This window comes from Bactrocera tryoni, chromosome 1, assembly GCF_016617805.1.
Source record: "Bactrocera tryoni isolate S06 chromosome 1, CSIRO_BtryS06_freeze2, whole genome shotgun sequence".
In the NCBI taxonomy this organism is placed as follows: domain Eukaryota; kingdom Metazoa; phylum Arthropoda; class Insecta; order Diptera; family Tephritidae; genus Bactrocera; species Bactrocera tryoni.
In genome coordinates this window covers 32348524-32362944 of record NC_052499.1, presented here as the reverse complement: position 1 = coordinate 32362944, position 14421 = coordinate 32348524, and the positions used below count along the sequence as shown (strand labels likewise).

The 14421-nt window shown below is 34.4% G+C and overlaps 1 protein-coding gene across 9 annotated transcripts in view; it reads right to left on the bottom strand.

Moving 5' to 3' along the window:
* Positions 1-14421, bottom strand: part of LOC120780974 (monocarboxylate transporter 10) — a 60742-nt gene that overhangs the window by 11939 nt on the left and 34382 nt on the right. The window contains exons 5-6 of one of the 9 annotated variants that reach the window (XM_040113618.1): positions 12243-12323; positions 11396-12182 (exon numbers count right to left, since the gene is read on the bottom strand). The exons of 6 other annotated variants lie outside the window; for them this stretch is intronic. In XM_040113618.1, the coding sequence (XP_039969552.1) occupies positions 12295-12323 (29 nt within the window). In that variant the 3' untranslated portion in view covers positions 11396-12182; positions 12243-12294. Of the gene's footprint in view, positions 1-11394; positions 12324-14421 lie in introns of those variants that run through there. 2 more of the 9 variants (XM_040113731.1, XM_040113560.1) reach the window with 2 other exon arrangements.

Below are 14421 nucleotides of genomic sequence, written 5' to 3'. Positions count from 1 at the left end.
ATCGGCGAAGTAGTTAGTGAGATATGGTTTTTGGTCCATAAGTGGGCGAGGCCAAGCCCATTTCCAATTTTTAAAAAAATCCTGGGTGCAGCTTCCTTCTGCCATTTCTTCCGTAAAATTTAGTGTTTCTGACGATTTTTGTTAGTCGGTTAACGCACTTTTAGTGATTTTCAACATAACCTTTGTATGGGAGGTGGGCGTGGTTATTATCCGATATCTTCCATTTTTGAACTGTATATGAAAATGCCTGAAGAAAACGACCCTGTAGAGTTTGGTTGACATAGCTATAGTAGTTTCTGAGATATGTACAAAAAACTTATTAGGGGGCGGGGCCATGCCCACTTTTCCAAAAAAATTGCGGCCAAATATGCCCCTCCCTAATGCGATCCTTTGTGGCAAATTTCACTTTAATATCTTTATTTATGGCTTAATTATGATACTTTATAGGTTTTCGGTTTCCGCCATTTTGTGGGCGTGGCAGTGGGCCGATTTTGCCCATCTTCGAACTTAACCTTCTTATGGAGCCAAGGAATACGTGTACCAAGTTTCATCATGATATCTCAATTTTTACTCAAGTTACAGCTTGCACGGACGGGCGGACGGACAGGCGGACGGACGGACAGACAGACATCCGGATTTCGACTCTACTCGTCACCCTGATCACTTTGGTATATATAACCCTATATCTGACTCTTTTAGTTTTAGGACTTACAAACAACCGTTATGTGAACAAAACTATAATACTCTCCTTAGCAACATTGTTGCGAGAGTATAAAAAAATCGTGTCTCAAATCGGTATGGGGTGAATAAAATTTCGAAGTCTGCTGTAGTCTTGAAGAAGAAATTACACTGTTTGAACTGGAAAATAACCTTAAAAATACTAAAGAGAATTGTCCTGGCCCGGACAGAATCACCTATGCAATGATTAAAAATGCACTTCTGGTACTAAAAATTCGCTTAATTCATTTATTTAATTTAATCGTCAAAACTGGTGTGTTTCCCCACTCTTGGAAAAAATCAAACGTCATTTGTATTCCAAAGCATATGAATAAGAAAGATGGCTACAAAAATTACCGTCCTATTTCGCTTTTATCATGATTAAGCAAACTGTTGGAAAAAATTATATCAAAATGTATACAATTTTTTTTATTTCAAAACAATCTAATAAGTAGAAAACAAACTGCTTTTAAACCTAGGTCAGGCACGATAGAGGCAATAATTTACCTAGACCACTTTCTAGCTAGTAATTTATCAACTCGAAATCACTGCTCTGTTATAAGTGTTGATTTTACAAAAGCCTTTGATAAGTGTCCACTCTATACTCAATCAACTTGATCGGTGGAAAGTTGGCCCAAAAATCTATAACTATACAAAAGCTTTTTTATCAAATAGAACATTTATGGTCAACGTAAACGGATATATGTAAATCAAATTTAAAAAAAAAAATTAGAAAATGGAGTACAACAGGGTTCTCCCCTATCGGTGACGTTATTTCTAATTGCATTTGAAAAAATTAATGCTTTAATGAAAAAAGTTAATAACATATCACACTATTTATACGCGGGTGACCTCTATTTTGTTTCGAAGATTAATGATGTAAACACTTACATTAATGATTTGGAAAAGTTGTCTACTTTATTTACAAATTGGTCCTTAACATCGGGTGCATCTGTTAATTTTGAAAAGTGTAAGCCCCTACATACATATATGCAAGAAGCGAAACTGCAATCTTCCAGATCCAGTATTTCAAAATCTTATAATAGAAAATGTGCGCTATCTTAAAATCCTTGGAATAACCTTTGATCAAAAACTGACTTGGAAATACCAAATTGAAGACCTATGTCAAGACCTCTCAAAACGTATAAATCTACTCAAAATCATATGCAGCATGAAAAGTGGTGCTCATACAAAGTCTCTACTAAATATTATGAAAGCTTTGATATTGGGGAAAATCTACGCTGTCTGCAGAAAATCAAAAAACATTACCACATGGCAGCGCGCATAATTAGTCTCGCGTTTCGAACAACTCCAATTGCAAACATACTTTTTGAACTGAAACTCCCTACTATTGAAGACTGCATTTTTAAATTAACTGGGAATAAAATATGTAACTGCATACAAAACTCAGATAACATCCTGTACACAGACTTTAAGGCTCTTCTTCTTCTTCTTAATTGGCGTAGACACCGCTTACGCGATTATAGCCGAGTTAACAACAGCGCGCCAGTCGTTTCTTCTTTTCGCTGCGTGGCGCCAATTGGATATTACAAGCGAAGCCAGGTCCTTCTCCACTTGGTCCTTCCAACGGAGTGGAGGTCTTCCTCTTCCTCTGCTTCCCCCGGCGGGTACTGCGTCGAATACTTTCAGAGCTGGAGTGATTTCATCCATCCGGACAACATGACCTAGCGAAGCCGCTGTCTTTTAATTCGCTGAACTATGTCAATGTCGTCATATATCTCGTACAGCTCATCGTTCCATCGGATGCGATATTCGCCGTGGCCAATGCGCAAAGGACCATAAATCTTTCGCAGAATTTTTCTCTCGAAAGCTCGTAACGTCGACTTTAAGGCTTTAGCTCACTCGAAAAGATACTTAAAAATTAATTCTACAATCACGGAAATCTTCAAAATGGCTAAGAAGATGGATATAGATTTTTCGAAGCTAAAAACTTACAAAGTTTTCAGTCCTCCCTGGAAATCTGCAGAATCTCTTTTCATCTCCAGTGGGTTTACCAAAAATAGCACGAACCCACTTGCTTTAAGGCAACTGAGCAAGTGCAAAAATGGAAGCAAAAGAACTGGCTAATTTGGTACTGTGATGGTTCAAAGAAAGTTGAAAACACTTTTGCTATTACAACAGAATCTAAAGAACTAATCAAAAGTGGACTTTTGTCTAGCTGCACCGCTATATTCACCTCGGAAATTACAGAAATTGAAGAAGCTGCAAAATTAAAACCTAAAGGCTGTAAACTAATAATATGCACCGATAGTCTCTCATCAATGAACGCTTTATAATCGGCAAATATTAGCGATATTCTCACACGTAGGGTTAAGGAGACTCTCATACGAGGCAAAAATATAAAAATTGTATATACGCCAGCGCATGTGAACATTACGGGTATTGAAAATACCGATCAATTAGCAAAAGACGCACCACTCATCCTACTTTTTTGATAACAACTATACCGAAAAAGATATTAAAAGGTGCCTCGCAAACTTCATCAAAAAACAACGTGTCTCTAATTATAAAAACAAAATTAATGCTCATTATAAAACTATGCATCAGTTATCTCAACAACATGGCAGTAAATCGAATTTTAAGACAAAACACTAGCAGCTTGTTTTGATGAGACTTAAACTCGGCCATACAAAATTAACGCACGGATATTTACTTTCAAAAGAATCACCACACTTTGCATGAACTGCAAGATACCCTGCCCATGCAACACCTAATAAACTGCTACAATGACACATCGCAAAATGTTGATTTGCATACCGCTATAGCAACACTGGAAAATATAAGAAAGCATCTACCTCCTATATTATTATACTCTCGCAACAAAGCTGCTAAGGAGAGTATTATAGTTTTGTTCACATAACGGTTGTTTGTAAGTTCTAAAACTATGGGGTTATATATACCAAAGTGATCAGGGTGACGAGTAGAGTCGAAATCCGGATGTCTGTCTGTCCGTCCGTCCGTCCGTGCAAGCTGTAACTTGAGTAAAAATTGAGATATCATGATGAAACTTAGTACACGTATTCCTTGGCTCCATAAGAAGGTTAAGTTCGAAGATGGGCAAAATCGGCACACTGCCACGCCCACAAAATGGCGGAAACCGAAAACCTACAAAGTGTCATAACTATGCCATAAATAAAGATATTAAAGTGAAATTTGACACAAAGGATCGCATTAGGGAGGGGCATATTTGGCCGCAATTTTTTTGGAAAAGTGGGCGTGGCCCCGCCCCCTACTAAGTTTTTTGTACATATCTCAGAAACTACTATAGCTATGTCAACCAAACTCTATAGAGTCGTTTCCTTCAGGCATTTCCATATATAGTTCGAAAATGGAAGAAATCGGATAATAACCACGCCCACCTCCCATATAAAGGTTATGTTAAAAATCACTAAAAGTGCGTTAACCGACTAACAAAAAACGTCAGAAACACTAAATTTTACGGAAGAAATTGCAGAAGGAAGCTGCACCCAGGCTTTTTTTTTAAATTGAAAATGGGCGTGGCCTCGCCCACTTATGGACCAAAAACCATATCTCAGGAACTACTGGACCGATTTCAATGAAATTCGGTATGTAATATTTTCTCAACACCCTGATGACATGCACGAAATATGGGTGAAATCGGTTAGCAACCACGCCCTCTTCCAATATAACGCTATTTTGAATTCCATCTGATGCCTTTTCTGTATAATACGAGTATATACATTAGGAACCAATGATGATAGCGGAATTAAACTTTACAAAAGTATGGTATTTGAAAAATATGTAAATGACGTATAATGAAATCTCGATTATCACTTTATCATGCGAGAGTATAAAATGTTCGGTGACACCCGAACTTAGCCCTTCCTTACTTGTTTTTTATACCTACGCTATTGCTACGATTTCTTAGCTATCTCCGCACTATTTTTTATCCCCATCACTTTCATTAGAGCTCAAATAAAAAAACAAAGTTGGATCCATTTTGATATTATTATTTAGCTTTTGTTAGTTTATTGAAAATTTTGCAACAGTTTTGACAGTTCCACATCTAATTTGACCTAAAAATACGATCCAAAACAATGTGGAATTTAAAAACTATTATGAATTGAAAATATATTACGATCCGTTTGCTATCGTATACCATAATGCTAATCACCGCATACGATTGACGTACATATGTAATTTACTTTCGTATGTTTGCCGATCCGTGCACAGATGTAACGATTCGACCCCTGGCTTGATGACATACGTGAACAAGTGTATAAACGTATCGGTTCGTTCGAATACCATTCGAATGAAAACTTCCAATCGTAATAGACAAATTTATGAAAATGTGACTACATTTTTTTAAATTTTATATTTTTTTTAATTCTTAGTAATAAAGAACAAAAACAAGAAAATAATAAATGGAATACATCATTAAAAATAAAAAAAAAATTAATTTATGTATATGAACAACATTTTTGTATTTCAGTTTACATTAAAAAAGTTATTTACAAGGTTAAAACCATAAATTTTCAAATTAAATTTAATAAATAATATTTTATTTTCATTTTTCATTTTTCCGGTTCGCTACCCTGGTGTCTATTTCTTGTGTGTGATCACTATCGCACTATTTTTTCATCCCTATCACTTTCACTAGAGCTCAAATCAAAAAACAAAGTCGGATCCATTTTGATATTCAATTAACTTTTTAGGTAGTTTATTGAAAATGTGCAACAGTTTTGACAGTTCCACAATTATTGTGGCCTAAAAATACGATCCAAAGCAATGTGAATTTTAAAAACTGTTGTGAGTTAAAAACAAATTACTATCCGTTTGCTATCGAAAGTCATAATGCCCATCGTAAAGGTACCATGATAATGCCCATCACCGTATACGATTGACGTATCACGGAATCTTCTTTCGTATGTTTGCCGATACGCGCTGTGTTGAATTGATTTTGCCGAAAAAACCATTTGTTCTGTTTTTTTTAGCCTAAGTTTACTTTAGAACGAGTATATAGCTGTCATTCGAAATGAACTTTCCAAACCATGCACTTATTTGGAAAACTTTTATTTATTTATTTAAATAAAAATTTGATAAAATTTGGCACCGATTATTGTTCAATGTATCAAAATACATTGTTCCAATCGGATCACTATAGCATATAGCTACCATACAAACGGACCGATCAAAGTAAAGTTTGAAATGGAATCTTTTGTAATTGTGAAGGATGTTTTAAAATTCGAGAAAAATAATTTTTTGATAATAGAAATAAAAAAATAAAAATAATACCCTTGTGTAACAAAGAGGTTGAATCGAGTCAATACTTTCCTCCGCCCCCATATACCTCATAAAAGGATTTTCGAACTACTACTTCACACTCGGAACTTTAAACTTAGATAAGAAAGATTTTTTTATTCCAAACTAGCTGCCCCGCAGCCGTTGTCCTGCGTGAAATTATGTGTTTTGAAATGAACAGAAAGTTAAATTTATCATTTTATTATTTATTTTTTCAATGCAACGCAGGTTGATAAACAACGTTTTTTGGTTTCTGTTCCGGTGTACAGAAATGATGGTTTTCAACTCGTGAGCATACCACGGCCGTGTGAAAAACATAGCATTTCCAAATTTATGCCTCACACTATGCGACTATCTTTAGGTCCTGTTGCTTGTCATCTCGAATGCAATTTTCACTGGAAACGAAATACGTTTGAACTGAAATGGGAAATCGTTAGAATTCAAAGGAATTCGTACAATCAAGCATTCTGTCCCTTGTATTCGATAGGTGCGTCTCAATCAGTCGGGTTCCATTACATAGTTTCGGGGCATGATGATTGCTAAACATAATAACGACCGATCCTACTTTGAGACGCAAATGATGCGGTGGCATACCAAGCCTGTCCAAAGAATTTAGAAATACCACTGGATAATTCACGACGTCGTCTTCATTGTCAAGACGATCGATCGATTTGTATGAGCGCAAGTCTCCCGGAATTTGACTTTGAATCTTCCAGTTTAAGTCAACAACATCGGTATTTTTGGCAGCTAACATTGCGCGTGCACATAAGGAATCGTAGTTACGATAATTTGGCAAATGTCCGAACATTTGTGATGAGTTAATCTTTCGTGAATTGATAAAGGGAAGATGGAATTGATATCGAACCACCGGAAGTATCCACTGAAACTGTAACATTTCCAATTTTTAGCGAAGGCGATGTAAAACGTGTTCGGCAATATCATTTTTGTTCGTATCCCATAATTGACGCGGATTTGAAGGCTGATATGTCGAAATGATTATCGCGAAAAGTATGCGAACTGCATTTTCATTCCAGTGATTAACGTGTTCCAGCAATTGTAATTGCTGGCTTACTTCTCCAAAACTTGTACACACCGTACCATTCACAGTAAGCAATGACTCAAATAAAGTTGAATCGCGTACATTAATCAATAGCAACCGAAGGTAGGAACAATCGTCGTTTTTCGGGTGGATTGTGTAAATTCGTCCTAATGCATTAGTTGAGAACACATCTGGATGTCAATCTACTGGTTGGCCTTGCTTGTAAGAGCAATGTTCTCGCAAACGGATCACTGACGAAAGTTGAGAAAAAAATCGTCAATGTTAATTTTGTTGCTGGCGGTGTTTCCACTGGCTGTACTGTATTCTCTGGGTTGAAATACACTCTTTGGCCACTCTCCAAATTAACTGCGAGACGCACAACAGTCGGGAAAACGTCCATGAATTGCAAAAGTAAATATCTTACAAAGCGCTTTATTGCAGTTCACGTATCGACCGTATCGTTCAAGACCAATAATCGCTATGCTGCTTCCTTTGGTGACGTATTTACAAACGTATTTTATCGATTTCACCAAACTGCAATATTAAACATTGATATGAGTTTTGAATGTGAATTAGAAAATAATGGTGAATATAGTACGATCCATGTGTTGTCAACTTCGATATTAACTGTTGTAAGTTGATTGCTGAATGTTCTGCCATTGTTGTCTGGTGAGCGACGCCGATAGAGTTGATATCCATCATTTCCAGTTTGTGTTTCCGAAAGAAAAGCACATGGATAGTGTTCCATGCATTTATTGTCAGACATACAAACCGAAAAGATGAACCATATTGGTTTCCACCCAGTGGCGTAGCTACAACTTCGGGCGACCGGGGCTAAGGATGTTCCGCAGCCCCCCTTTATCTACCTACCTACAAGTTTCATGAGGTGGTTCGAACAAAAGTGAATTTTTACAAAATATCTTCGATATTAAGTATATAAAATTTAGGAACTAGAAGCCACGCAAATTCTGAAGTTCCAAAATTCTCACAATACGGCTTTTGAGGAAATTGATAGTAAATTTATAAGACATCTTATTAAAAGCCATAGAAAAAACCCATTTTCGCCCTATATCTTGTACACTTTTGACACAATTTCCAGGAATTTTTGCCTATTTTGCTACTATAAGATATAAGACAAATTCAAAGACTGAAGAGTATTCGAGTAAAAATTTATATTTTTCATTGTTATTCAGATTATTACATTGTGAGTGTACTACTCTTTATCTTTAAAGTTTGTTGAAGTATTTTTGTGAATATTAAAAAACAGCGAAGATCGTTTTGCCGCCCCCAAGACGTTGCGCCCGGGGCGACGGAATAGCCGGAATAAAAAAGCAAGCGACCGAAATTGAACGATTCAAATAATTTACAAATCAAAATATTGAAAAACAAAACAAACAAAAATTAAAAAAAAAAATTGTACTTTTTGGAATTATCCAATTTTCCGACTTTTCTTCATGAAAATTATAAGGTATTTTTATTTCTAAACCTTCCTTGATCCACAACGAACAACCTCTGAAAATTTCATCAAGATTGGTTCAGCCATTCTCGTAGCGTTACTAACAAACAAACATTCATTCGTTTGTATGGGAAAAATAAAAGGGCTGTTTTTAGGAGTTTTCCGACAATTATTCGAATTTTTCTCTCCGTAAAAACCATCCTTGAAGCTCAACGAACATTATCATCAAAATTATTAATAAAATAATTATCAAAAAAAATTATCAAATTTGGTTCAGTCGTATGAAAGTTATGTGCGTACATACAGTTTGGCGATTCATTTTTATTTATATATGTAGATTATTTTTACATATTTATGTATGTGTAAGGAGCACGAAAGTACCAACCATATTAAAACTAATATTTTGTCGCCTCTCCCTTGTATTTTATTACCTCCTTTCTATAAGTTTTCGGCAATAACTTGTCTCTATTTTCTCCCAGTCCTCTAATACTGCTTGTTTTAATTCTGACTTACTCCTCACGTATCGCGAAGCAATTCTTCTTTTGAGTTCTCCCCATAAATGCTCATAGGTTTCATGTCCCGAGACTGAGCGGGCGTAGCGATAACCTTTGGACAGTTGTATGTATAGCAACCAATTCCGAGCACTCCACGACGTAAGTATGCTTGGGGTCATTGCCTTGGTAGAACTTGGTAGAACATAAAATACACACACTCTCCACACAAAACGCTTGCTGTCTGATCCATTATGCACCGTCGATTTTTTTTCAACAATTTCACTGATACTCGAATGGATTTTTCATCCTTCCAATTTTTTTTATAATAATCTTCTGTTCTTCTTCAATAGTTGTTTGACGCATTTTCGAAGGATGTTATTAACAAATGATCAAATTTCGAATTGAGCTCAACTTATAACGGTTCCCAGCTGACGAATTCTAACCGTCCCATTTTGAACGTGAGCAGACCACATTGTTTTTTTGTTGTTTTTGTTTTCAATGCCGTTAATTGTTATAACTGTGCTTCTTATATACCAGTAAGCATAAACAAATAAAAATAATTCGGAATAAAACAGGATTGACCTTCTTATTTAAGTTAAAAGTTCCCAGTGTGAAGTGTTCAATTTTGAGTGTGGCTCGCTGTATATCGGCTAATGTGGGAGTTATTTTAAGGAAATTGAGAGGGTGTATTCTTCTAATAGCAGTGCCTAAAATAGATAAAATTGGAAGGCAACTTGCCCTAGTCCTCACTATGAGCAAAAAATTGTAATTCAATTGACTCAAAACGGTATCCCTGAAGCGGTCGTTTGAGTTTGTTAAATAGCCAGACACCGCGAGTAATAATGCGTTTCATCCCATCCTGGTAGCTGGAAAGCATTGTTTCACAGAATTTTTTAATTTTTTTGTTTCTCATCTCTCAAATAATTACAAAGTGAATTCATATGATTATTGTCGCCAACAAAGTTACATCCATAAGACAATTTCTCGCTCATTATAATGTTACTTTTGTTGACCGCTTAAATTGCTGTTTCCTCTGGCCAAAACTGTAACTGATATAGCACAGCCAGTGAAAAACGCTACTGCCTTCCTTCCTTTTCCTTCTTCATCGGCAAAATGTGTGCACAGTGAAAAACGTGGTAAAAACGCAGAAATAAGCCATCTTTGTTTGTTTATATTTGAACAATGTTGCCATTGCCCAATACGCATATATAGTTTCGAGCACATCTTTGTATTCAATTACAATTTTTTTCAATATTAAAAATAGTTTACTTATTTATAAATAATAGCATTCGACTCTGATTTTGAGTTATTTTATGAAAATTTCAAACATATTGAACAGATTGAATTATAAAAGTTGATAATTACTACAGTGTATCGATATTGGCAACCCTGCCTTGTGAGAGAGCAATCAGCTGACACGTTTGCACGGCAAAAATCCAAATGTCGTGAATTCTCACGTCATCCCACGTCAAAGAGAGAAGGGAGTAGCGTTTTTCACTGTTCACTTACATTGCGCGCCCATAAGATAGGTCGTGGCAGCTGACACGAGCCACGATTCTACGTTTTTCACTGGCTGTGCTTTTACTGTCTTCAGCACAATGAAATAATTGAATACGTTGAGCGGCAAATTTGTTTTTCCGAGCTATACATATGGATCAGCTCAAATCACAATCATGTGATACTAATCATTTTGTTTAATACTCTAAGTGTACTATTTCATATGATAGAAAGTCACGACTTTTTTCCATAATAATTCTGTTTGTGATGCTGAAACAAAAAGAAAAATTTGCATACCCTCTATTGATACACTTTACACATACTTTATAACAAACCAGGGATAATGGGATGCCCAACTTATTCCAGTGTGAGGGCGCCTCAAAATAAGCGTTTTTTTATAAAATTTTCCATTGTGGCCACATCGAACAAAATAAGAATTTTTGGGCATTTAAATTAAAACACCCAACATTTATTATGATTGCAAATTATTATATATTGGACTTTTAATATATGGCGAAACTGCTTAAATCCTTTTTTATGATTTTATGATTTTATGATATATTAAAATAACTGACTTTTGATATTTCACTACTTAATAAGGTGAATTAAGCCTCAATTAATAAATGTTTTTAATCATTTGTAATTGAAAACTATTTATTCTATGTATCAAATTGCAAAACGTTTCATGAAATATATTTAAATTTCGCATTTTCTTTGATTTTCATTGTTTTAAGTTTTTATTAGCGATCTTGAGCGGCGGCAACAAATTCCTCCGTTCACATATATTTTTTGTATAATTTCAATCTGGCCGTTCCAGTCATTCCAATTGCAAAACGTCAAAACCTACCCAACCCAGTCAACTGTCAAAATTCGGTAGGTGAGCGGTTCTCACATTTCCAGTGACAGGAGAGTTGGGGATCTCTTTATCTCTGGTTATGTTGCTGCCTTCTCACAAATGTTCATATAGAAGGATTCACAACGCCATTTTCAGTACACTGTCGTGTTCATTGTGTTCAGCACATGACATTTTTGTATTTATTTCTTAACTTCACTTTAGAATTTTAATATACATACATATGTAAATACTTAGGTACATTTGTAATATTGCAAAACACTTATATTCAAGTTCGAATTAGAAAACTTTATTTTTATTTATGAATGTTTATGTAAAAAAATGGGCAGAACATATTTGTTTAAATAAATTCACTATTCCTATTGCTAAGTCATCTGTTATATAAATTTGGCAAGATTTTTTTAACCATATTATCAAAAGCATTTTTCTGTAAGGCGGCGTCGTTTAACATACCATATAATTAATATGGCCATATAAGTATGTATGTATATATGAGTGTGTGTATGTTTTCGAGCTGTGTGCATACATACATACAGGCATGAGTAAGATACTTCAATGACAATATTTTATCGTGGTTTCGCAATTTCTTATTGACAGATCTAATGTTTCTATATAATTACGTTCTTGTATTTAAAGCTGAATGATTATTAAAAAATAACTCTTGTAATTTATAACTGATTTAGAAAATTATTATAATTAATGAAATTGGTCCTTACTTATGTACCATAAGTAGATCCTCCATATATTTCATACCTTAGGTATTTTAATAAAAAAATCTTAAATTAATGCCTGCTGATACGTAACAGTATTTCATCGATTCTAATTCGACAGATGGAACAGTATCTACAATAGCGACACATAAGATCAATAAATCCCTGAAGGTACTAGGAATCAATAAGTTACGTTTGGTTTATACATAGATATGTATGTACATGTATGATATGTATTCTCTTGGCTAGCATCGATCAACTTCAATATGGGGTGCTGAAAAAGTATTGAAAGTCTCTTATCAGAAAAATTTTATTGACGAATAAGAACATTTGTTTAAACTAATTCAACTTACAGGCATATGTATGTACATTGGAAAACTGATAACAACGTAAGTAAGGACTTTATTAATTTTTTTTTAATATATTGTTGATACTTACATATATATGTATATATACAAAAGCTCGTATGATATATTGATATTTGTATGCGTAGACATACCTATGTAATATCAAGCATGATATAGAAGCAGCCATGTTAATTGAGACCCAATAAAATTTGTTATTTAAAAATTAAAACCATATAATTAGTCCGAGAAGTTATTATTAACAGTAATCATATATGTATGTACATATGTATGTACATATGTATGTGCATAATTAACTAGCGACTAGCGGCAGTGGTGTAGGATGCAGGTGGAAACTCTATTTTGTCTCATTGTTTACTTTTTTATTTTTCAAACCGCCATTGTCTTGCAGTAAAATATTAAATACATACTTATATATAAAAATATACATTCTATATATGAGTGTACTTGTATAGCATATACATACTTATGTATATACATATGTATATGTACGAAAAAAATTAATGCAAAACGCTGAATATAAATGTGATAAAATTAGTAATTGGAAAATTAAATAAAAACAAAAAAACATTTGAATTGGCTGTCCCGATCCTACAATAGCCTTCATAGGCATATAGGCTATAAAAAGATCTTTATTCAGATTTTGATCGGTCAGTTTCGTTGGCAGCTATAAGCTATAGTAGTCTAATATGAAAAATATGGAAGCAATGCCTTGGATAATAAAATGTGCCAAATTTCATGAAGATACCTTGACAAATGAAAAAGTTTGTTTGTACAAGCACTTGACTCCGATCGTTCAGTTTATATGGCAGCTATATGTTATAGTTGTCCGATATCGTTACTTCCGAGAAATAAGCAGCTACTTGGTGAGAAAAGGACGTGTGCAATATTTTATACTGACATCTCAAAAACTTAGAGACTAGTTCGCGAATATACAGACGGACTGACATGACAAAATCGACTCAGCTCGTCATGTTGTTCAGGGTATAATTATGAGTTGATAACCTATAAAAACCATAAAAATCATAACTGTTCACTATTACTACTTACAAATATGTAAACAATTATCAGTCAAAACTCTTTGCCTTGTAATTTAAAGAATGGATTTAATAACATTCGTATCTTTGTAAACATCACCAGTAAAAAAATTTGTAGGTAATACAATAACGAAACTCAGCGAAATTTAAATTAAATATTAATACGAACTTCTTAAAATGAAACTCTAATCCCCAACCACTAAGTCAATAATTTGTTTGTTGTATCACCTAAATATAATCGAGTTAGATATGGGGTTATACATATGTATGTATATATAATACATAAATGATCAGGATGACGAGGCGTGTTGAATTCCGACTGGTTGTCTGTCTGTACGCCTGTGCAAACACTTGGAAACTTAATGAAACTTGATGCACGTGTTCCTTGGCACAAATGGATAAACGGATCATTATCGCGTCCACAAAATGTTATTAATCGAAAATCTATAAAGTGCCTTTACTAAGCATTAAATTCAGATATAAACAGGCACCGGTGGACAAAACTTTCAGTTGACTTTATACTACATACATATATCGGCCAATGTTGGAGTTATTTTAAAGGAAATGAGGGAGCGTATATTTGTAATAACAGTGTATCTTTGTAAAATAGATAAAATCGGATGAGAGCAGGCCTTATACCACACACGTACATATGTATAGTATAACTAACAAACCATATGCACCTGAAAGTATGAAAGGGTATGAAATTTTCGGTTTCACCTGAACTTAGCCCACCTTACTTGTTTGCTAATATCTTATTTTGTGGAGTTGCAAATTGAGTGGGTTAAACTAGAAAAACTGTTCATTCGATTTTTTAAGAAACACCCTATTGCACATGGGCATTTATATATATGTATATACATAAATATGTAGGAGAAGTAAATACTAATCGGTTTATACTTATGTGTATACTATAGGTATGAAACGTATACTTCAAATGCATTTGAATGTTACTTCTAATTCATTTAAA